General features: G+C 46.5%; 1 protein-coding gene across 1 annotated transcript in view; it reads left to right on the top strand.

The window, feature by feature from the left end:
- FGR (FGR proto-oncogene, Src family tyrosine kinase) overlaps positions 1-22,800 on the top strand; it is a 117,887-nt gene that overhangs the window by 34,066 nt on the left and 61,021 nt on the right. The window contains exon 2 of the mRNA XM_083173326.1: positions 14,145-14,355. Within this exon, the coding sequence (XP_083029452.1) occupies positions 14,148-14,355 (208 nt within the window). The 5' untranslated portion in view covers positions 14,145-14,147. The remainder of the gene's footprint in view (positions 1-14,144; positions 14,356-22,800) is intronic.

Below are 22,800 nucleotides of genomic sequence, written 5' to 3'. Positions count from 1 at the left end.
AAGTGTACTTTTTAATTAATACCATTATGGGATATGTGCGACTTTCTGATCTCTTTTGTTTAAATTTTTTTGGGTAGGCGATGCGACCAAAAAACGTAGTTTTGGCGTTGGGAATTTTTTCCCGTTTACGCCTTTAACCGTGCGGGATAACTAATGTTATATTTTAATAGATCGGACTTTTAGGAACGCGGCGATACCAAATATGTTTATTTTTTTTATTTTTTATTTATTTTTATTTGTGAAATGGGGAAAGGGGGGTGATTTGAACTTTTAATATTTTTTTATTTTTTTTTTTATTTTGAAACTTTTTTTTTTTTTTTTTTTTTTTTACTTTTACTACAAGGCCCCCTAGTGTACTTGACCACTAGGGGGCGCGATCGCCTGTACTAGGTTCAGCCATAGAGCTCTATGGCTGAACATAGTGATTTTCAGCACTTCCTATTACATCCTGCCTCAGGCAGGATGTAATAGGAATGCTGACATGGCCAGCACAGGGGTCTACATTAGACCCCTGGCTGCCATGGCAACCGATCGGCACCCTCCGATCTCGCCGCGGGGGGCCCCTATCGGCGCCGGAGGGGGGCGCCCCCCCCTCCGATCAGCTATTAAAGCACTGCGGGCGCTTTGCCCGCGGTGCTTAAAGGGTTAAACGGCCACGATCGGCGAACTCGCCGCTCGTGGCCGTGAGAGCAGGTACCTGGCTGTAATATACAGCCATTACCTGCTCTCTTTCAAGCCAGCTCACTCCGTGAGCTGGCTTGATTCCCCCGCAACCGACATATGACGTACATGTACGTCATATGTCGGGAAGGGGTTAAAATAAATAGACACTGATACCTTGTAAAGTACAGTTTTATTAATATAGATGCATACACCCATTCACGCACACAAACATACATATACTCAACTTCCCCCGGCTCCTCCGCAGGTCTGTCCTGTTCTCCAGTAGGATCCAATGGGGTTGAAAAAGATAATCCTGAACCCAGCGGCGTAGCTTTGTTTGGGGCGCCCCCCCGCCGTTAATGGGGGGGCGCCCCTCCTCCCCGCCCGTCCGTCCGCCCCCCTCCCCTCTCCCCCACCCCCCTCCGCCGCATGCTTACCTGTCCGCGCGTCCCGGCTCCCCTCCTGGCTTCAATAAATTCTATGCAGACGGACCACGATAAAATGGCCACCCCCATACCGCAGACAGTTTCAGAGAACAGTCTGCTTTATGGGGGCGGCCATTTTATCGTGGTCCGTCTCCATAGCATCGATTGAAGCCAGGAGGGGAGCCGGGACACGCGGACAGGTAAGCATGCGGGGGGATGGGGCCGGGGGGATTACTATAGCACCGCAGCCCCCCTGGTGCCCCCATATGCAAAGCGCCCCCCGCGACCGCGGGGGCTGCTGTGCTATAGTTACGCCACTGCCTGAACCCCCAAACTTGAGGAGACACCTGTGTGTATACTCAAAGGTGGCTCTTCCACGCTACTGTGGGAACTCCCCTCAACCAAGCAGGGCTTTGCTCAGTCCTGATTGGATGTAGCCATATCCATGGAGACAGCTACATCCAATCAGGTTTGGAACTCCCCTGAAGGTCAGTCCTGAATGGGTAAGGGAAGTTCCAGTGACTGATGTCACTCTGATTTTCCTTAATAGTGGTGAAGAGTTGCCTGTGACTATATACACAAGTGGCTCAAGTTCAGGGTTGGGGATCGTTGTTTTTTTTTTTAACCACCTGGATCCTGCTGGAGAGGAGATAAGACCTGCGGGGGTAAGATGGAAGGTTATTGTATGTATGTGTGAATGGGGGATCCTATTTTTACCAAAAATACCAGCCTGGCACCCACCATCCAGGTACACTGGGGACAGCCCCAGGCTTCAGCCCTGGATAGGTTAAGCATGGGGGTGGGGGGCTTTATTGGGGGGTCTCTATTTCCCCAGGGACCCCATCCAGGGCTGACCAGCCAGGGTGATATTGTTAAAGCTGGGGGACCTTGTATAAAAAGTATCCCCTAGCTATGGCATTATACTGCTTGCTGTTGGAGCCTGGTGCTGGTTTCAAAACACAAGGGACCGTATTTTTATTGACGCACACACATACCCTCACCCCCCCCCCCACCCCCACCCCCGTACTGTTGGAACCAATACCAATCCAAGAGCCTGAAGCTGATTTCGTAAATATGGGGGGACCCCAGTTAATTTTACCCCCATATTTGGGAAACCGGGACTGGCTCTTAAAAATCACACAATTATTAAGAAAAACAAAACGCATATTCCTGTTACTAAAAAATCCACAAAAATCGCAAGTGATTACTAAAATCACACCCTATTACATGTGCAATTTCCAGGCAAAATCGCATGTGACATATGCGATTGGGTGCAATTTTTTTTTACTGTCTAGATTTCAGTTTGAACGCACCCCACCCAAATGTAACTCTCTCTGTACATGTTAGATCAGCCCCACCTGCACTGCACATGGTTTTGTCCATTAAAGAGGGAGTTTGTTCTCTCTTTGTCAATTGCATGGTAAGGTGAAAGTACAATAAAAATAAAAATATAATAAAGAGGGAGTTTGCTTTTGCAAACCAACCAGAATCACCTCCAAGATGCCATATGTTACAAAAGAGTAGAAATGTAGGGGGAAATTTACCAATATGAAAAACCTAGTTTTCCGTATTGGTATTTCCCCTATGGCTGCATACGACTGTTTGAGTCGTATGCAAAGTCGTGTTCCGGAGGGGAAATTACAAAGCAGTCAGATACGACTGCTTTGTAACCCTCCGATGGTGTAATGATTCGTATTAGCTGCCCATATATACGGCCGCTAATACGAATTTTTCTAGCAGTCTGCACGGATCAGTCAGATCCGTGCAGGCTGCAATGTGTAAAAAAAAAATAGAAAAATAAATACATTTTAAAAAAAAAACGGTGTGGGGTCCCCCCCACAGCTGTAACCAGCACCACGCTGAAGGAGCCGGGGCCGGTAATTAAAAATCAGGGAACCCGACAAATAGGGGTTCCCCGATTTTTAACAAGCAGCCCCAGGCTCCAGGTCCGGGGCTGGTTCCCAAAATACAGGGGACAAAATGACTAGGGTCCCCCGTATTTCAAGAACCAGCCCCAGGCACAACCAGCCAGCAGGGTAATGTCACAGCCGGGGGACACTTATGATATAAGGTCCCCCGGCCAAAACATTAACCCCCTGACCGGTCAGCCTGGCCAGGGGCCCTGGGGGAGTGGGGACCCCCCCAATGAAGGGGTCCCCCCCCTCCAGGACTTACCTGACCAGGCTGAAGCCTGGTACTGTCCCCGATGCCCCTGGGCGGTGGGCATCGGGCTGATTATGGTGTAAAAAAAAAACTATTGTTTTTTACTGTGGCACTACAAGTGCCAGCAAGCTGGGACTTGGAGAACCACAAGTCCCAGCCTGCTGGGCATTAAAGGGCCCACTGGCACTTGTAGTTCCACAGTTAAAAAAATAGTACACAAAACACACTGACACACATTTTAAATAAAACTCGGCGATGGCGTCCCCGTCCGGATCCGACGAAATCCATGTGGAAGCTGTGGAAGGAAACCATACTCACCTGTCCCAGGGCGACGTAGTCCAGGTAAGTGTCTTGGCAAAAAAACAAACCGAACACCCGAAACCAGACCGACAGAGGGAGCCGCACGGTGTTTGTGTACATCGTGCGGCTCCGCCTCCCGAATGCCGCTATTGGCCGCCTTGCGGCCTAGCGGCTCCTGATTGGCTGCTAGGCCGCAAGGCGGCCAATAGCGGCATTCGGGAGGCGGAGCCGCACAATGTACACAAACACCGTGCGGCTCTCTGTCCGGCTGGTTTCGGGTGTTCGGTTTGTTTTTTTGCCAAGACACTTACCTGGACTACGTCGCGCTGGGACAGGTGAGTATGGTTTCCTTCCACAGCTTCCACATGGATTTCGTCGGATCCGGACGGGGACGCCATCGCCGACAGCGACGTCGACATGAAGAAGGACGTCGACATGGATCCCGAAGACGACACAGGACATCAGGACCAGGGCTACCTACGGGAAGAAGATAGGTAAGTATTAGTATGTGTGGGCTTTGTATGTATTAAAGTTTTATTTAAAATGTGTGTCAGTGTGTTTTGTGTACTATTTTTTTAACTGTGGAACTACAAGTGCCAGCGGGCCCTTGTGGTTCTCCAAGTCCCAGCTTGCTGGGGAGGCTTGCTGGCACTTGTAGTGCCACAGTAAAAAACAATAGTTTCATCTTTTTTTTTACACCATAATCAGCCCGATGCCCACCGCCCAGGGGCATCGGGGACAGTACCAGGCTTCAGCCTGGTCAGGTAAGTTCTGGAGGGGGGACACCCCTTCATTGGGGGGGTCCCCACTCCCCCAGGGCCCCTGGCCAGGCTGACCGGTCAGGGGGTTAATGTTTTGGCCGCTGGACCTTATATCATAAGTGTCCCCCGGCTGTGACATTACCCTGCTGGCTGGTTGTGCCTGGGGCTGGTTCTTGAAATACGGGGGACCCCTAGTCATTTTGTCCCCCGTATTTTGGGAACCAGCCCCGGACCTGGAGCCTGGGGCTGGTTGTTAAAAATCGGGGAACCCCTATTTGTCGGGTTCCCTGATTTTTAATTACTGGCCCCGGCTCCTTCAGCCTGGTGCTGGTTTCGGCTGTGGGGGGGACCCCACGCCGGTTTTATTTTTTATTTATTTTTTCTATTTTTTTACACTGAAGCCTGCACGGATCTGACTGATCCGTGCAGGCTTAAAGCAAATATGACAGGGAAATGGTGTTCTATTTTCCTGTCAAATTTGCGTGGGTGTTTTACACCACTTAGCAGCCGTATTGTCAGTACGGCTGCTTAGTAAATCAGGAACCACCATTCTTTTGAATGGTGATTTCTGTCGTATCCTATCGATGGTGTAGGACATTCGTATTTGTAAATACAAATACGAATGTTCCATCTTTAGGACTACGAATTGTTGTATTTTTGGGATTGTAAATCCCGAAAATACAAATTCGTAAAAAAAAGGTGTATTTCTCCCTACGAATACACCTTTTTTCTACGAATCCATTTTGGTAAATGTCCCCCGTAATGTCAATTTTTTTGGCTGTGTTATGCAAGATTTTGGCCGTGGTGCTTTCTAAAACTACTAACAACTTGATTTCTGCAATCCTGATGACTATTTAAATGTCCTGTCCCTTGTTGTACCAATGTTTATATACCATGTACTTGTCTAACATTGTGTTGTACTGTAAATCATTGTTTTGCTAATTTTGTAAAGTACTTTGTTAGGTGCTACAGGACCCTTGTGGCACCATATTAATAAACAATAATGAATGGTTAATTTTAGTCTGACAATAATAAAACAAGCATCCCAGTACCGCCATCTAACAAGTGCCACTCCTAGGCAGGTGCCTCACTTGCCTAATGAGAAATTCTCCACTGGGTAAAATGTGTCATGAGCCATTGTTGTGGCTCATTAGTTTTATGTCAGATCTGTGGTCTTTCCAGTCTGTTTCTGGCAATGGACTATCTGGTGGCCTCCGGTGGTGAGTCTGTGCATTAGTACTGGGCAGCTGGGCTGCATCTTTCCCAGGTGATTGATCACCTGAGCCCTTTTAAGGCATTCTTCTGAGCACTGCCCCACCTGTGATAGTTTCCTGTAGGTCACCGGTCAGTTTACTCTGTTATCCTGTGTTCCTGGATTACTAGTTATTTGATCCAGAGGACTCCTGCGGCCCACCTTTATCTATCCTGGTTCTGTTAGTGTCCATTTGGGGTCAGTCACCTGCCTTGCTTGCTCCTGGTTCCTGTGGTCCTGGTCCAGGTTCTTATGGTGCTGGTTCCTGCCGTGCTCCTTTTGTGTCTGCCCAGTGTCTTATCTCCTGGGTCCAGGTGTGTCCTTCCCGGTTCGGTTATGGTACTGTAAGTTCTACAGCTGGAGCCTTTGGATTACTTATCGTGCTTTGCCCATTTCTGTGTCTTATTGCTTTGGTACCTTTCTGGTTTCTCCTGGGTTCAACGGGAAGGTGGCACAAGTCGTGCTTCGGCGTACATTGACCCGTATCGGATTCAGTTCTATATGTTTGTACCATCAGTAACATTTTGTGTGGGTTTGCGGTGCTTTTGTGTGTGATTACATTTTATCTGTGTGATGTATTACTTGTATGCTTGCGATTAGGTTGCGATTGGTCTGAGACGTGGTCACCAACTTACTTCTGTTTTGTCCCCGGTATTGGCTCAGGAGCTGTTAGCTAGTGTCTTCCCCAGCTAGGCCCTGTTAGCCAGTATTACCTTTTGGTATTCCCTAAGGAATCATCAGTACCTTGTCCACCATAAATCCTGGTTGCACTGGAGTTGGGGCGGACTTAATTCGCCCCTTCAAATGTGGCGATTATAGGAGAAGCCAAGCATACGCAGGTACTGATCATTCCTTGGGGCGAACCAACAGAGATGGAGTATAACTCACCGTGGCCATCCTAAACAGCGGTGATGGCTGTGGGTTCACACCCAAAAGCATAACACATGTCATCTCCTTAAGACCCATCGCATTTTGTCATTATAAATGATCACAAATCTGTTTTGCTACAATGCACCATGGTGAACATGTATGTAAATAATACAGGCATTCCCAACCACGGTCCTCAAGGCACACCAACAGTACAGGTTTTAGTGATATCCAGGCTTGAGCACAGGTAGCTTAATTAGTACCTGAGTGATTCTGATTAATCAGTCTGTGCTGAAGCCTGGATATCACTAAAACCTGCACTGTTGGTGTGCCTTGAGGACCGTGGTTGGGAATGCCTGAAGTAATAGATTATATAATACTGTGGCAGTAGAGCCACAAGCTAAGATTTATGTTATCTTTAAACTATTCATTACACATTATATAACTCAGTAAAAAAAAAAAGAGAGAACTTTTTAGGTCTCAGTTTCAGCCCTGGTGTTAAATAAGAACACTATTTCTTCCCTATTAATTAGGAACTACAAGTAGAAGTTCCTTATTTGAAAAGATAAAATATAGGGACATATGACTACAGATTGTCAGTACACCTACGGTGGCTTCCCATAACAAAATCCAGATTTTTGAGGACCAATGCTATGGAAATTGCCTTAGTGTGATGGATGTCATGGCCAAGCCACATACCATACAATGTCAATCCAAAGAGGAAAGAAGGAGAAAGTTTCCTAGCTACAATAAAGCCAGTTACCTAACCTGATACAGCCCTCATTGTGAGGTGCATGCAGGATAAAGAGAGATGTATTAAATAAAATAGAATAATAAGACAAGCATGTCCAAATGGGGGGTCTGGACAACTGGTGATGGTGGCGGGGTCCGCCTGAGCAGCGTCAGCGGCTGGGAGCTTGTAGACACATTTTGCCAGAAGGTGAGACGGGCAGGAAAGCTGCTCCCGCCGCCTTGCAAACAGGGACGTGCGAGCGAGTAAAACGCTCACGTGTCCCCATCAGCCAGTCCACCATCCACCAGCCTGCGCTGGCTGAAAGGTGCTACATCTGTATATCGGCAGCCAATATCATTTAGTGTGTACATACAATATCGGCCACCTGTGGCTGGTATGATTGGATGATGGAGAGCAGGGGTCTGAAAGGGTTGTGACATTCATCACTTTGTCCCTTCTAATCCCCCCCTCCCCCCCCCCCCCCAGTATAAGTGATGCTGTGTACCTCTGGCAGTGGTATGTCTCATTCTCACCAGCCTCGGTAGTGGCGTGCCTCTTGTACACTGGCAGCATTGGGTATCCTGTTCAGAAGCTCAGGCAGTGGCAGGTCTTATCAGTACAGGTAGTGCCGGATCTCCTGCTGCCATCACTGCTGAAGTGGCTCATGGGCCAGTGGTGCAACCAGTGCTCACACAGCACTGATTATGTATATATATATATATATATATATATATATATATATATATATAGTGGCGTAAGTTCAAACTAGGTGCCCGGAGGCGACATAGATGGTAGTGCCCCCCCCTCCCACCCCCACACACAGCATTGGTGACGCCCAGATACTACATACATCATGCATGTGTGTGTGTGTGTGTGTGTGTGTGTGTGTGTAATACTGACAGTGGGACAGGGAGAGTCACAGAGGGAAAGGGAAAGTGACAGGACTCGGAGGGACATGGACGGAAAGAGTGACAGCAGGGATGCAAGCCTGGAGAGTGACAGCTGGCACATGGACGGGGAGAGTGACAGCAGGGGTGCGGGTGGGGGAGAGTGAGAAAAGATAGGCTACAGTACTTACTTTAATGGGCACAGGGTTCAAGAGGTAGTGTGTGGTGGGGATCCAGCCTTGGCAGGGAGAAATGCCGAGAAACCCCATGGATCCCACAGTGGGATCCAGCATTGGCACTGAGGAGAGCCAGGCGCAGCACACGTGAATGCCCGGCAAAGACAAGACAAGCAAAGCTGCAGTTTATTAGGAGACACACAAGTGGGACTCTTCCGGAACAACTGCAGCAGCGGCAGGTGCGCTACGTCTCACTACAGAAGTTAAATAAATAGCGCTTATAGATGGATTGTGTAACTTCTGCCGCAGCTGCAGTTGTAACAGAAGTGTCCCAGAAGCTAGTCATTTGTGTGTCTCCCTATTTCAGCAATGCATACTCTGCGGCCAAGTGGCGGCTTCTCTATGCCTCTAATGGTTAACACCTGGTGGCCAATGCCTCCATTGGCTCCAGGAGTTACGCCACTGTACACTGCATATATATAATATATATATATATATATATACACATACAGTATGTGTATATATATATATATATATATATATCTGGGTGAAGAGATGAAAAGAAGTGCTTCATAGTGCAAATATTGCTTTTTTATTCAAAGACATTCTGTCACTTTTAAAAATCAATAAAATGTACACTGCGTACCCTGCTTTTCAGCAGCGTGGGCTTATTACCACGTGATTTTAATCAATATCAGTGTTACCACGATCACAGTCAGGCACTCCACAGGTCAAGTATGGGCGACAGCCCACTGACGAAGTCATCGACGAAACGCGTCTGGGCGGGTCCTACCAGACGCAAACCCTTTGTGCCCGACACAGACCAGGAAAGCAGGAAGGAGGAGAGTGCGCCAGCAAGCCTTGGCTACCAGCCAGACGCCACAAGCGGCAGCCGTCCCCATACTTGACCTGTGGAGTGCCTGACTGTGATCGTGGTAACACTGATATTGATTAAAATCACGTGGTAATAAGCCCACGCTGCTGAAAAGCAGGGTACGCAGTGTACATTTTATTGATTTTTAAAAGTGACAGAATGTCTTTGAATAAAAAAAGCAATATTTGCACTATGAAGCGCTTCTTTTCATCTCTTCACCCAGATCAATTCTAATCCCGTGGGTTCCCGGGATTCCCTCTGTTTGAGAAGCTGCGGCCAGAACAACAGGTCTAGTGCATAACCCCGTGGATTGCAGGGGCTAATTCTAGAGACTAAAACTCAGAATTTCTTCCTGTAAAGCAGAGAACTGAGCGCTCCTCCGACCCACTTGTTTGCTATATATATATACATATATATATATATATATATATATATATATGTATATACTGTATATATAAAACATGTGTGTGTCCCCAAAAGACCAACCTCTGACCCCGATGGTCACTCATGCAGCCACAGCGTCTCCCATCCAGCTCCTCCTCTTCACTGCCGCTGTAGCCAATGGTCCTTCTTACAGACTTGTCTTCCTTCCTCCTCACTTGCTCAGGCCAGGTGCGGATGTCATGTAAATTCCGCAGAGCCAGCAAGGTGACACAGAGGAAAGGCGGGGGCGCTCAGGCGGACGCTGCAGCAGCACCAGCATTAACACGGAGGGGAGGCTGGGGGGGCTCGGGCAGCCGCCATAGCAATAACACGGAGGCGGGGCTGGGCGGGGGGGCGGGGCGGCTCAGGTGCCCGCTGAAGAAACCACAGCAATAACACGGAGGAGAGGCGGGGGCGGGGCTCGGGCAGCAGCCGCAGCAGTAAAGTACCTGGGAGCCGCTGCTGCATAAGTAACGGCACGGGGCCCGCCCTGCCGCAGCATTCAGCCAACCACCTCAAAATGCAGACCTAATGAGAGGAACATCGTGAGGCAATGGAGCCAGTGCCCCCTTTAAGGCTGGCGCCCGGCGGCAGATGACTTCATTGCCTCCGGGAGTTCCGCCACTGTATATATCGGGTTGTGGGGCGGTCCGGCACTCCTCACATCTATGCAGCAACCACTGGTGCCATCCAGATACGATAGGTAGGTATAGAAATAATAGTCAGCGTCACTCAGCGGGAATTTCAAAAACGTGTATTCTGTGACCAAAAACCAACGTTTCGGGGTCTAGCCCCTTTGTCAAGGTGTAGGTGATGGCAATCATACATTACCAAGGAAGTCCAGAAACAGAACATTTTCTCCCGCATGGAGAGGGTCAGGTAGGCAAGTATGAGTTATGTACAGCCCCTCAGTAATAAAAGCAGCGGGTGCCGGACGGCTCCCCGACAGTCGGGATTCCGACAGTCAGTACTCCGACGTCGGAATCCCGACTGCTCCCTCGTGGGGGTCCACGACCCTCATAGAGGGAGAATAAAATAGGTGGTGAGCGCAGCTCGCCACCGTGCCCGCAGCGTGGCGAGCGCAGCGAGCCCGCAAGGGGCTTCATTGCGCTCCCCACGCTGTGCAGTCGTGATTCCGACGTCGGAGTACTGACTGTCAGAATCCCGACTGTCGGGGTATTATACCATACCCAAAAGCAGCACCAGAGGCTACACAGCAAGCAGCTCCTACCCACAAAGGGTGGTACTGGATGCATCACATAAGGAGGTCCAAGCACTAATAGCAGCAATTAACAACAATTAAAATTAGCATCACAATTAGATAGCCAATGGGTAGCTCTAACACCTTACAAAAGCACATTCAGGGGTATAGTCAGAGGGAAGAGTGCTTTTAACGATAGACAGCATACCCTCCAACATGACCCATTCCATTAGGTACAGAATGCACTGTTTCTGGACTTCTTTCTTCATTGATAATTGCAGTCACCTGTGTTGAATTAGTTCATTGATGATAACAGTGTTCCAGCAAAGGTGAAGGCAATCCTAAATTAAGGAAGAAGTCCAGAAGCAGAGCATTTTGTACCTAATGGAATGGGTCATGCTCATGTTGGAGGGTATGTAGACACCAGCCTCTTATTGTACAATGCGCTAGAAGCAAGAAAAAGTTAAACTGCTTAAATATTGTAAAGGAATAGACTGCAATGTACAGCTCCACTTGTCAAGCAGACAGTTTAGTTAGAGATACACAGCTTATTTACGTAAATATTAATTAACAGCTATCGTTGATCAGCTTCAGGGCATCATCATTGGGCACTAACTTCTGCAAGAGCCTGACAGAAAGAGAATACTTTTGCTTAAAGTTCATTGTTGCTACAGCACATCAGAAAGAGGATGCAGAGATGCCAGGAAAGGAAAAATCTGTTCTTGGATTACAGTCAGCCTAACTGTGCAAAATGTATATATTAGCCAGACCGTTATGCTACCCATATACTTATGCAATCGGATTCTATGCGACATTGAAGTGCTTTGTCCATCGAATCCGATCGCATCTCATGGTGCAAAACTTTCCCCCTTTCAGCACCCAATGTCTTGTCGCATGCCATCTTGCAATGGCACATTGGAAGCTGGAAGAGGGCGGGCAGAGGGCCGTGGAGTAGTGTAGCAGTAGAAGTAGCACTAGCGGGCGGTGGAGGTCAGTGCGTAGACAGAATTTGAAAAAAAAATTAAAACACTGGGCGGCCCTCTGATTGGCTGAGAGAGCTGATTGGCTGAGAGAGTGTTTTAAACAATTCTGCCGCCACCGCTGACCCCCAGTGCCCGCTAGCATTACTTCTAGCACTACACCAGCGGTCCCTCCAGCCCCCACTCCCCAAATGCCACACCACTGGAAGCCCCCCTCTGCCCGCACCCCCACCACCACCCGCCGTGGATTGCGTTCAATCGATCGCAAACCATATTATGCACCACATACTATCTGTCGATGAAATATTCAACAGCGGGCCTGCGCATCGTGTCGAATGGTCCCTTAAAAATGCACACAATCATTCGACTTATTGGCCAGATGTGGTCAGAATCTACAGTACTTGTTTCCTAGCTGGCGCCCACTACATAAATAGCTTAGTGTGCTATTCAGCGTAGGGAAATTGCATCGCATCGCTTCGCACACATTGCACGGTAAAACACGACACGATACGATTTTCCATAGTAATTTATTCACTGCTCTCTGCCAGTCAATAAATTACATACATCGTACCCGACACGATTTTGTGCTTTTTGTATGCGATGCGATGCGATGACTATCATTAAAATGTCCTCCAACCTTTTCATACCCCCACTATCCACGTCGGTGTGGAGTTGCGTGGCGAACGCTGCGAGCGTCGCGAGGAGATGCGGATTACTTTACATGTATTCCACGTCCCCCCACTATCCACGTCGGCGTGAAGTTGCTTGGCGAGCGCAGCGAGCGTCGCGAGGAGATGCGGATTACTTTACATGTATTCCGCGGCCGCTCGCCACACTTTGGGCTCGGTGGTTCACTGCGCTGGCCACACTATATAAAATCAACTCCTATACTATACTTACCAAGGGTATGGATCATTAGGTCACCAGCACATTAGTCAAAAGTCATTAGGTTGACACCCTTAGGTCCACAAGCATTTAGGTCGACATGAGTCTAGGTCGACATGCAGGAAGGTCAACGTGAGTCTAGGTCGACAGGGCCATTAGGTCGACATGGGCTAGGTTGACAGTCAAAAGGTCGACATGGAGTTTTCCACATTTTTTTGGCTCAAATGTTGACACAGTTGACATGGACACTGAAACGTAACACGGTGTCCCCTCACATGGCTCGGTGCGCTCGCCATGCTTCTATTTTATTCTCCCACTACGCTCTAGTGGATGGTAGGGCATGAAATACTGCCTTTCAGCACGTCAGCTCAAAAAAAATGTGAACAACTCCATGTCGACCTTTTTGACTGTCGACCTAACCCATGTCAACCTAATGACCCTGTCGACCTAATGACCCTGTCGGCCTAACCCATGTCAACCTAGCCTCACGTCGACCTTCCTGCATGTCGATCTACACTCATGACGACCTAAATGCATGTCAACCTAATGGTGTTGACCTAATGACTGTCGACCAACATGCTGGTGACCCAGTGACGGTATCCCCTCACCAATAAACAGAAACCTAATGTGATACTTACCTGAGTATTATAGTAGTGCCACAGTGATAATAGATCAGTGGTCAGGGAACTTGGTCCTCATTACCCCACACAGTGCATGTTTTGCAGGTCTCCTCACAGAATCGCAAGTGAAATAATTAACTCCACCTGCGGACCTTATAAAATGTGTCTGTGAGTAATTATTACACCTGTGCACCTGCTGGGTTACCAGCAAAACATGCACTGCGTGGGGTAATCAGGACCGAGTTCCCTGACCACTGTAAAGATGGTAACAATAAATCTATAACAGTAACAGTAGAGGGGATAAGGGACCGATGAGAGGTCTGCAGAAAAAAGAAAGGGCTCAGTGGCTGTATAAATGGGATGTAATGGTGCCCACACACGCACCGATCCCGGCGGTGCGATGCTATGCGATGGGCTGCGCGCTCCCGCGGCACCTCATCGCACAGTACAAAAAGTATGTGCTGCACACTTTTTGTACTAGCTTTTTATCGCATAGCATCGCATCGCATGCACATCGCATGCACAAGGCATACGATGCGATGCTATGTGTGCTAGTTAAGCACAGAACGTACGCCGGGATCGATGCGTCTGTGGGCACCTTAAGGTAGATAAGGTAGGTACAGTATTCCCCACAAAGGTGATACATTTGTATTTCTGTGTTTAATCATGGTGATACTGCTTTATAATGTTTGAGTTAATTTTGCTATGAATTGTGTGAAGTTGCCATACCTGGGTGGCCTCATTAACAGTCTTTGCAGTGATCTATCCTGCAGACCTTTAGTAAGTGCAGATGTAAAAATGAAAACATAACAAAATAAGGCAATTATAATTATAACAATGACAAAGTAAGACAATTACAATGGAGAACCAGTTGTATACGGAGTGCTACACAAGTAATGCTGTACGGGCACTGATGCTTTCACTCTCCATGCAGGTGATGGGCTGTGCACAATGCAAAAAGAATACGGAAGAAAAAGCAGAGGACGTAAATGTGGATGCTGTTTCCAGTCACCACTATTTCCCTGAACCTACCAAAACAAGATGGAAGCAAGACGTCAGCATTTCTGCCAGCAATTCCATATGTGTAGTAGGAGGACCTTTTATAGGTGGAGTACAGAGAGGCATGGGGGTCACTGGATCTATAGGTAAAGGTGTGCCTGCTGGAAACCATATGATATCCTCACAAGGGGCCATATGCACTAAGCTTCAAAAGTGATAAACTGGAGAGTGATAAACAACCAGCCAATCAGCTCATGTCTGACATTTTTTAAACACAGTATGTGACATGGCAAGTAGGAGCTGATTGGCTGGCTGTTTATCACTTTGAAGCTTAGTGCATCTGGCCCATAATCAGTAAGGAGATGATAGTGTTAATGTTGTATAAAGATAACAATGCAAAATGCAGAAAATGTAACTTTGTGTTGCCATCACGTTTTAATCTTGCCTTACAAAACAAATAATGAAACAACATTCCATTTACTAGATGACTGGAGGAATGGATATTTATTTTCTGTCTATGCCAATAGTAAAGCTGTAGGTGCTATACAATGTAGTTAGTGAATCAATTTTCATTAAAAGTGGTTGGATGACCGATATATGATAGATAATGGAAAACTTGAGGAAACCTTACTCCACAGAAAGGGTAGTGAGTGTATACGTAGAATAACTACTCATCACAGGTGGCAGAGGCTAAAAAAGAGCAATATACATAAAATCTAGCACCAAGCTCACTGTCAGTGAATTCAGTTGCAGTCCATGCAGTGGCATAAGTTCATTCCAGTTGCCCGGAGCCAAGATATATATTGGTGCCCCCCCCCCCCCCCCCCCCCCCCCCCCCACACACACACACGTACACACACCACTACATAGGCGAATCTAGGGTGTGGTCCGGGGGTGCATAGGACCGCCCATTTTGTAGCTGAGGGATAGGACTTTCCAACGAGCCCAGCCCTGTGTCTCTAGCCCCCTGGGAACCGGAGATACGGCCAGGCAAACTTGGAACGTTTTCCCTATAGGATAACATGGGACCCGCTAATTCTGACCCCCACCCAGTTCAACGGCTGCCAGATCCCCCTTCGGCATCACTGAAGCTCGAGGCTGATCTCAGTCGAACCCAAATCGCTGGGCCTTCAATCTGATACCAGGCTGGATCCATATGAGTTAATTGGTTCCAGGGATATTTAGGTTAAACCGTTTTATTCATTTCTTAAATGTAATTTCATGACTGTTTATGTTCTTTGAGGGCAGATTTCTCTGGAACCAAACAACCCAGTTTCACGGGACTAAAATCATTCGAAGCCAACTCAAAAGTTCTTCAATATGATACTGGTCTCATGTAAATGGGTCAGTTGGTTCCGAAGATATAGCTGATTGGTTAAAGGGGGGGTAGGGAGAGGGGAGTGGTTGTCTCTCCCCCTCACACCAGAAAATGCAGGGACTAGGCTGGTGTATAAGGGGTCAGCCTGGGAATGTCCCTGCATGATCCTGGGACCATATTCCCGGGTAAATCTCTGCATTTTCTGTTGTGAAAGGGGCAGGGCCGGTGCAAGGCACCGGAGCGCCCCAGGCAAGTCGGGGTGGGGGCGCCCCGGTGTCTGCCGCCTGGGTACCTGTCCTGCGGCGCTGTGCATATATAAAGCTGGCAGCGGGGGGTCCCTGCAGTCAATAAGAAATAACGAGCGCTATCCGCTGGGCTATGCGGAAGCGCTTCTGTTTTGGAAACACTGGCCGCACGGCGCACGCTGATTGGCTGAATCTTAGCCAATCAGCGTGCGGCCAGTGTTTCCAAAACAGAAGCGCTTCCGCATAGACCGGCGGATAGCGCTTGTTATTTCTTATTGACTGCAGGGACCCCCCGCTGCCGCCGCCGCCAGCTTTATTTACGCACAGCGCCGCAGGACAGGTACCCGGGCGGCAAGGGGGGATGAAATACCGCCCTCCAGTGGCCGGTGCCCTAGGCAAATGCTTAGATTTGCCTAGTGGTGGCGCCGGCCCTGGAAAGGGGTATTATTTCAAACAGCCGTGACCTGCAGTGCTCTGAATACAGCTGTCAATGACTGTCTCCCCTGCAGCTTCCACTCCAATTCTTCTCCCCGCTTTCACCTCAGCCCGCCCCCCCCTTTAATCATGTGGTGCCGGCGCCCGGCGTGCTCCCCCGACGTCACGCACAACAGCATGCACAATATTTCAAATGTCCACTCGGCTAGAGGGGACACCAGGAGGGGAGTGGAAGCGTGCTCTGCTCTGCGCTCTGCTCCTCTCCCCATAGATGCAGCTGCACCACTCTCCATCTCTCCCTGCAGCAGCAGCGAAGGCTCATATAAAAATTTACAGTAAGTGGCACTTTTGGGGGCATTGCTTAAGGGACGCTACAAGTGGCGGTATGTGGGGGCATTATGCATAATGTGTGGCTTAATGTGTAAGGGGCATTACGGTGTGCAGCATCATGTGTAAGGGGCATTATGTGTGCAGCATCATGTGTAAGGGGCATTATGTGTGCAGCATCATGTGTAATGGGTACTATGGTGCGCGGCATCATGTGTAATGGGTACTATGGTGTGGGGCATCATGTGTAATGGGTACTATGGTGTGCGGCATCATGTGTAATGGGTACTATGGTGTGCGGCATCATGTGTAATTAGTACTATGGTGCCATCAAGCAAGAACCCCCTAGCAATGAGCACGTAGGTAAGCAGCACTTATGTGTCAAATATGTAATGGGCAATACGGTTTGTTATATAGTATGTAATGGGCATCATGATGTGTGGCACAATGTGTAATGGGCATTATGGTGTGTGGCCTTATGTGTGATTGGCATTACAGAGTGTGGCTTTATGTGTAATGGGTATTACGGAGTTTGCTAAAATGTGTTATGCATTACTGTGTATGGTCTAAAGTGTAATACCACACCCCTTTTTGTGATGCCACACCTATTTATCATGAGGCCACGCCCCCATTTTGCAGCATGGCTACGCCGTGCAAAGGTTCCCCTTCTGTTATGTGTAGATCCGGGACCACCCATTACCATAATTCTAGATTCGCCTATGCACACAACCCTATATAACCTTATATAAAATATATATATTCTGTTCAGCATATAGATAGATCTATCGATAGATAGATAGATAGATAGATAGATAGATAGATAGATAGATAGATAGATAGATAGATAGATAGATAGATAGATAGATAGATAGAACATGTATATATATTTCAGAACTCAGCCACAGAAGCGATATAGTTGGCTTTTAAATAACTGATTTAAACTTCCAGGGACAGGTGCCCCTTTGGGAGCAGGAGCCTGGCGGCAGATGACTCCATTGCCTCCCAGAGTTCTGCCTCTGAGTCCATGACTGCACTGGCTTCACTGTGACTGGCAGTAACTTCATATTGGAAGTCCTACCTGTAAGTGACAGACACTACAGTAGTCCCATTGTGAGGTGATCCCTCCCTCCCGGACTGCCAGCCTGGACTACAGTAAGCAGAGAGCGCTCCCTGCCTTATTGCACAGTCTAATAAAGTATTACAGGCTGCAATCGGTGTTGTCGATACAAGCCAGCATTTTTGTGTATGCGCTGGTCCCATCACCTGCTGTACAGATTGCACAGGTGCCAGCACCCAGTGTATGGATCCTATTCTGGTTCACTCACAGAGGCAAATTCCTTCTTAAATGGTCAAAACCATGGGCCTTATTCTAGATTACTCTTTCTGACAAAATCCTTCTTAGATGGACAAAACCATATGCACTGCAGGTGGGGCAGATGTTACTTGTGCAGAGAGAATTAGATTTGTGTGGGGTTTTAATTCAAAGTAAAATCTATATTGCAGTGTAAAAAAAAAAGCAGTCATTATTTACCCTGCACAGAAACAAAATAACTCACCAAATCTAATATCTCTGCACATGTTACATCTGCCCCCTGCAGTTCACATGGTTTTGTCCATCTAAGAAGGATTTTGTCAGAAAGAGTGAACTAGATTAAGGCCCTACATGCACTGCAAGGGGGAGGGGCAGATGTAACATGTGAAATAGGTTATCGAAAGGTAGAAAAAAAAAAGTACACTCATGTGGGCTACATATGGACTACTTTACCGGGAGAGGGATCTTTCATATCTCTCCCCGGCAGAGATGTAGTTAGGTGACATGGTGCCCGAAGCAAGGGTATCTTTTGGCATCCCCCTTGTAATTTTTCCTTCTTATAGTAATGCCCCTTACACATTATGCAACACATCAAATTATGCCACACACTGTAATGCCTATTACACATAATGCCACACAACATAATGCCCATTACATATTATACCATACACTGTAATGCCCAATTACACATTATACCGCACACCATAATGCCCCTACACATTATTTTGCACACTATAATTTCTTATTTCACTTTAGGCCACACACCGTGATGCCCATTACATATTATACCACACGCCGTAATGCCTATTGTCACTGCTGACAGAAACCTTGCATGCCTGCAGCTCCGGCACTTGGCTGCACTGCCTCCCGACTTATGCCTGCAGGCTTTTGTCCACAGCAGAGTAGGAGGAGAGGGCCAACTGGCCCAGAGGTGACCACCCTAAGCCCTTGCTCCCTGGTAATCAACATCCTATCCTGCCTCCGTTCCCCTCCGTTCCTACTTATCCTATTGTTTTTCGTTCGTTCACCCACCTATTTTTAGTATGTTAACTCTTATGAGTAGGGTCCTCCTTCCTCACGTACTCACCCTACCTCTTTACCTCACCTGTGCTCCTGTCCTGTTCTTCCCTTCCTCTACTTCATCTTCAGTCTCCTCGACAATTTTGACACCTTCTTCTGAACTGATTCTGATTTTAGTTCTACCAGCTATACCCCTATTCATACTGTATTTTTCAACACACCCTGTACGTTACTTTGTAATTTGTTTCTCGTTTGCTATGTACGGCGCTGCGGACACTTTGCGGCGCCTTATAAATAAACGTACTACTACTACTAATAACAACACATGTGCAATAGATCTGCAACATACAGAGATTGCTGATGTTATCACTTTACTTAACAACCTATTAATTATTAAATGGGCCCCTACAGAGCCTTTGCATAGGCAAACTAGGCAAATACCTATGGCGTTTGGAGTGCCTAGGGGCACCAGTAGCTTCTGCTGATTAAAATTATATGCAGCATGCCTATATTCTGTGTGTGAGTGAGGCTGTCTCTGCATATGAAATAGTGTATTCATGGAAATCACTGTAACATAGCATTCTGTATGCAGGTACAGCCACAGTCGCACACAGAATATAGGCATGCCGCATATCATTTTAATCAACGGAAGCGCCTTGTGTGTCCTGGTCACATAACAATGCAAATACGATGAATTTTCTGCAAAAAATGCAAGATGTATGAGGAAACATCTGTATCCAAGCAGATGTCACAGTGTTAGCGGCTGTGCGAGTGCTGTCTACGGGTGGGTTGTTTGTGCAATAGTGTTCAGCATATGTGTAAGGAGCATTATGTGTGTCATGTACAAAATGCATTAATAATGTGCGACATATGTGTAACAGGCATTATGTGTATCATGTGTATAAGGGCATTAGTAATGTGCAACATATGTGTAATGGGCATTATGTGTGTCATGTGTATAAGGGCATTAATAATGTGCAACAAATGTGTAAGGGGCATCATGTGTGTCATTATGGGCCTTATTCTAGTTCACTCTTTATGACAAAATTCTTCTTAGATGGACAAAATCATGTGCACTGCAGGTGGGGCAGATGTTACTTGTGCAGAGAGAATTAGATTTGGGTGGGGTATTACTTACTCACCCAAATCTAATTCTCTCTGCACATTTTACATCTGCCCCCCTGCAGTGCACATGGTTTTGTCCATCTAAGAAGGATTTTGTCAAAAAGAGTGAACTAGATTAAGGCCCTATGTGTATGAAGGGCATTAATAAAGGTTGGCATATGTGTAAGGGGCATTATGTGTGTCATTATGTGTATGAAGGGCATTAATAAAGGTTGGCATATGTGTAAGGGGCATTATGTTTATAAGGACATCAATAATGTGTGTCATGTGTAAGGGGCATTACTGTGTGGTATTATCAGGGGTGTGGATAGAAAGGGGTAGGGTGTACAAATTACCCATGCCAAAGTCTGATGGAAGGGTCCAGTGGGGGCCCCGGGCCCCCTCCGCTTAAGTGACAGCAGCAGCTGCAGCTCTTCTCCACTGCCAGCACACACAGTTTTGTGCTGTAGGGTTGCAGTGTGGCCATGGAGGTGCTTAAAATACAATATTTTCTCAGGATTTTTTTCTAAGGGTATAATGTGAATAATGTGAGGAGTATGTATATAAGGTAAAGTAGTACTACTGTGTGATGTAACGTGAATAAGGGACACCATCGCATGATATAATGTGAATAAAGTTGCACTACTGTGTGGCATAATTTGAATTGGGGGTACTATTGGGGGACCAGGCCCCTTCCCAGCAAGAACACACCCCTGTTTGGGCTGCGCACCAAATGTGTGCACTGTTTCTATTTAAAATATTGCGGGTAGGAGCACCAAAATGATGACTGCTATGATGAGGGTTGATGGTGCTGGGAAAGGGGAGCAGGGTCAGAGGAGGAACTAGTGGCGGTGCTAGGGGGCACAAGCCAAAATCTTACCTAGGGTGTCATTTAGGCTAGGGCCGGCTCTGGGCCCCTAATATTTGTAATTGTATAGAAATACACTATTATCTGCATTCCCCATAGTATTTGTCTATGCTGTAACATAGCCCTTCTAGGCTGCTGGTGGCCAGATGAGGCCAGGTCATTCTTTTTTTTCATTGCGATTTATTTTTTAAATGAAACTGGTATGGGGGTAAGCGGGACAATGGGCAGTAATTTGTGGTGGTAAGGGATAAATTTGTGATTGCGTTGGTGGCCTGGAGACATTTTTTTTTTGTCTCCAGCATGAAGGAGCAGTGACATAACGTTGTGTGTAGACTCTGTTTGACCACTAAATTCGCAAATGGTTATGTTCATACATATTTGGATACTGACTCACTCAATTATCTAATTTTGGCTCTGTATGCCACCACAATGGAGATAACGTTTTTTTATTCCTATCAGGGGCCCTTGTGTTTTATTTATTCTTTCTATGGAAGCCAAAATGTTTTATTGTTTTTTGTAACAGAAGTCCTGTCCTGTCTATTCCCCATCTACCATGACAAATAAATCCTTTAGTGTATTTATTAATTAAAAAAAGAAAGGACTGTGGGGGGGCACCAAACCATATTTTGCCTAGGCCCCCATACTTTTTCCCCATCATTCGGGTACAGGTTGATTTCAGTTTCATCTGTCCACAAAATGCTGTTCCAGAACTGGGATGGCTTTTCTAAGTGCTTTTTTTGTTTTTACAAAGTCTAATCTAGCATTTCTATTCTTGAGGCAAATGAATGGTTTGTACCTTGTGGTGAACCTTCTGAATTTGCTATTGCATTGAGAGCTTGTTTAAACACATGTTGTGGGTTCACAGTAACAGCTTTCAAATGCCACACTTGGAACCACTTGGAACCACTTGGAACCATCTTAAGGGGCAGTACGGATGGTGTAATGGTTAGCATTACTGCCTCACAGCACTGCGATCATGGGTTCGATACCCACCATGGCCCTAACAGTGTGGAGTTTGTATATTCTTCCAATACTTGCGTGGGTTTACTCTGGGTACTCTGGTTTCCTCCCACAATCCAAAAATATACTGGTAGGTTAATTAACCCTAGAATGTCTGTGTGCGCATGTACATATGGTAAGCAATATAGATTGTAAGCTCCACTGGGGCAGGGACTGATGTGACTGTTCAAATATTCTTTCTGTGAAGAGCTGCGGAATATGTGTGCGCTATATAAGGAACTGATAATAAATAATAATAATAATAATAATAATAATAATAATAATAACATATGTTGCCTTCTTAATTGATAGACAAATAAATAACAAGACCTGTTCATTAAACACATTTTGAGTAAAATGTTGAATTACTTTTGGACCCTTGGAAAAGTGGGGGCTACATATTAAACAATTGTAATTCCTAAACCCTTCCTTTAATTTGGATTTGAATACCCTAATATTAAAGCTGATATTCTGCACTTTAAACATATTCAAGTTACAGTAATATATGAATATGGTTGTAAACAGCAAAAATAATAAAATGTGTCAGTGTCTAAATATATATATTTGTGCCTAATGGTTTAGTTATATAGAGATGGATACAGATTGGTTCCATTGATCTGTCATTAGGTAGATGCGTGTCAGGTAAATTCAGCTGTTCCTGCTGGGGTGACAAAGCATTTGTTGAAGAGAACCAATACGAAATTATATTTTGCCACCTTCCCACTCTCCAACCTAACAACTTTTACGGCTCATTAGATAAGTATGCAAAAATAATGGAGCACTTGAGTAAACCATGGAAGCCCGTTATATTAGGCAGGTCCGCATGGGTACGTTCTTGCATTTAGTTCATGCATTTAGTCATCTATTGAATATGTACAGTATTATAAATTGATAGAGCGTGAATTCTTGGACATGGTTGGCAGTAATTACAGTATGGCTATAAATGTTATTAGTTATTAGATA

Source organism: Crinia signifera, chromosome 2 (assembly GCF_055691185.1).
Source record: "Crinia signifera chromosome 2, ASM5569118v1, whole genome shotgun sequence".
Taxonomy (NCBI): Eukaryota; Metazoa; Chordata; class Amphibia; order Anura; family Myobatrachidae; genus Crinia; species Crinia signifera.
This window is presented reverse-complemented; position numbering and strand designations above follow the sequence as displayed.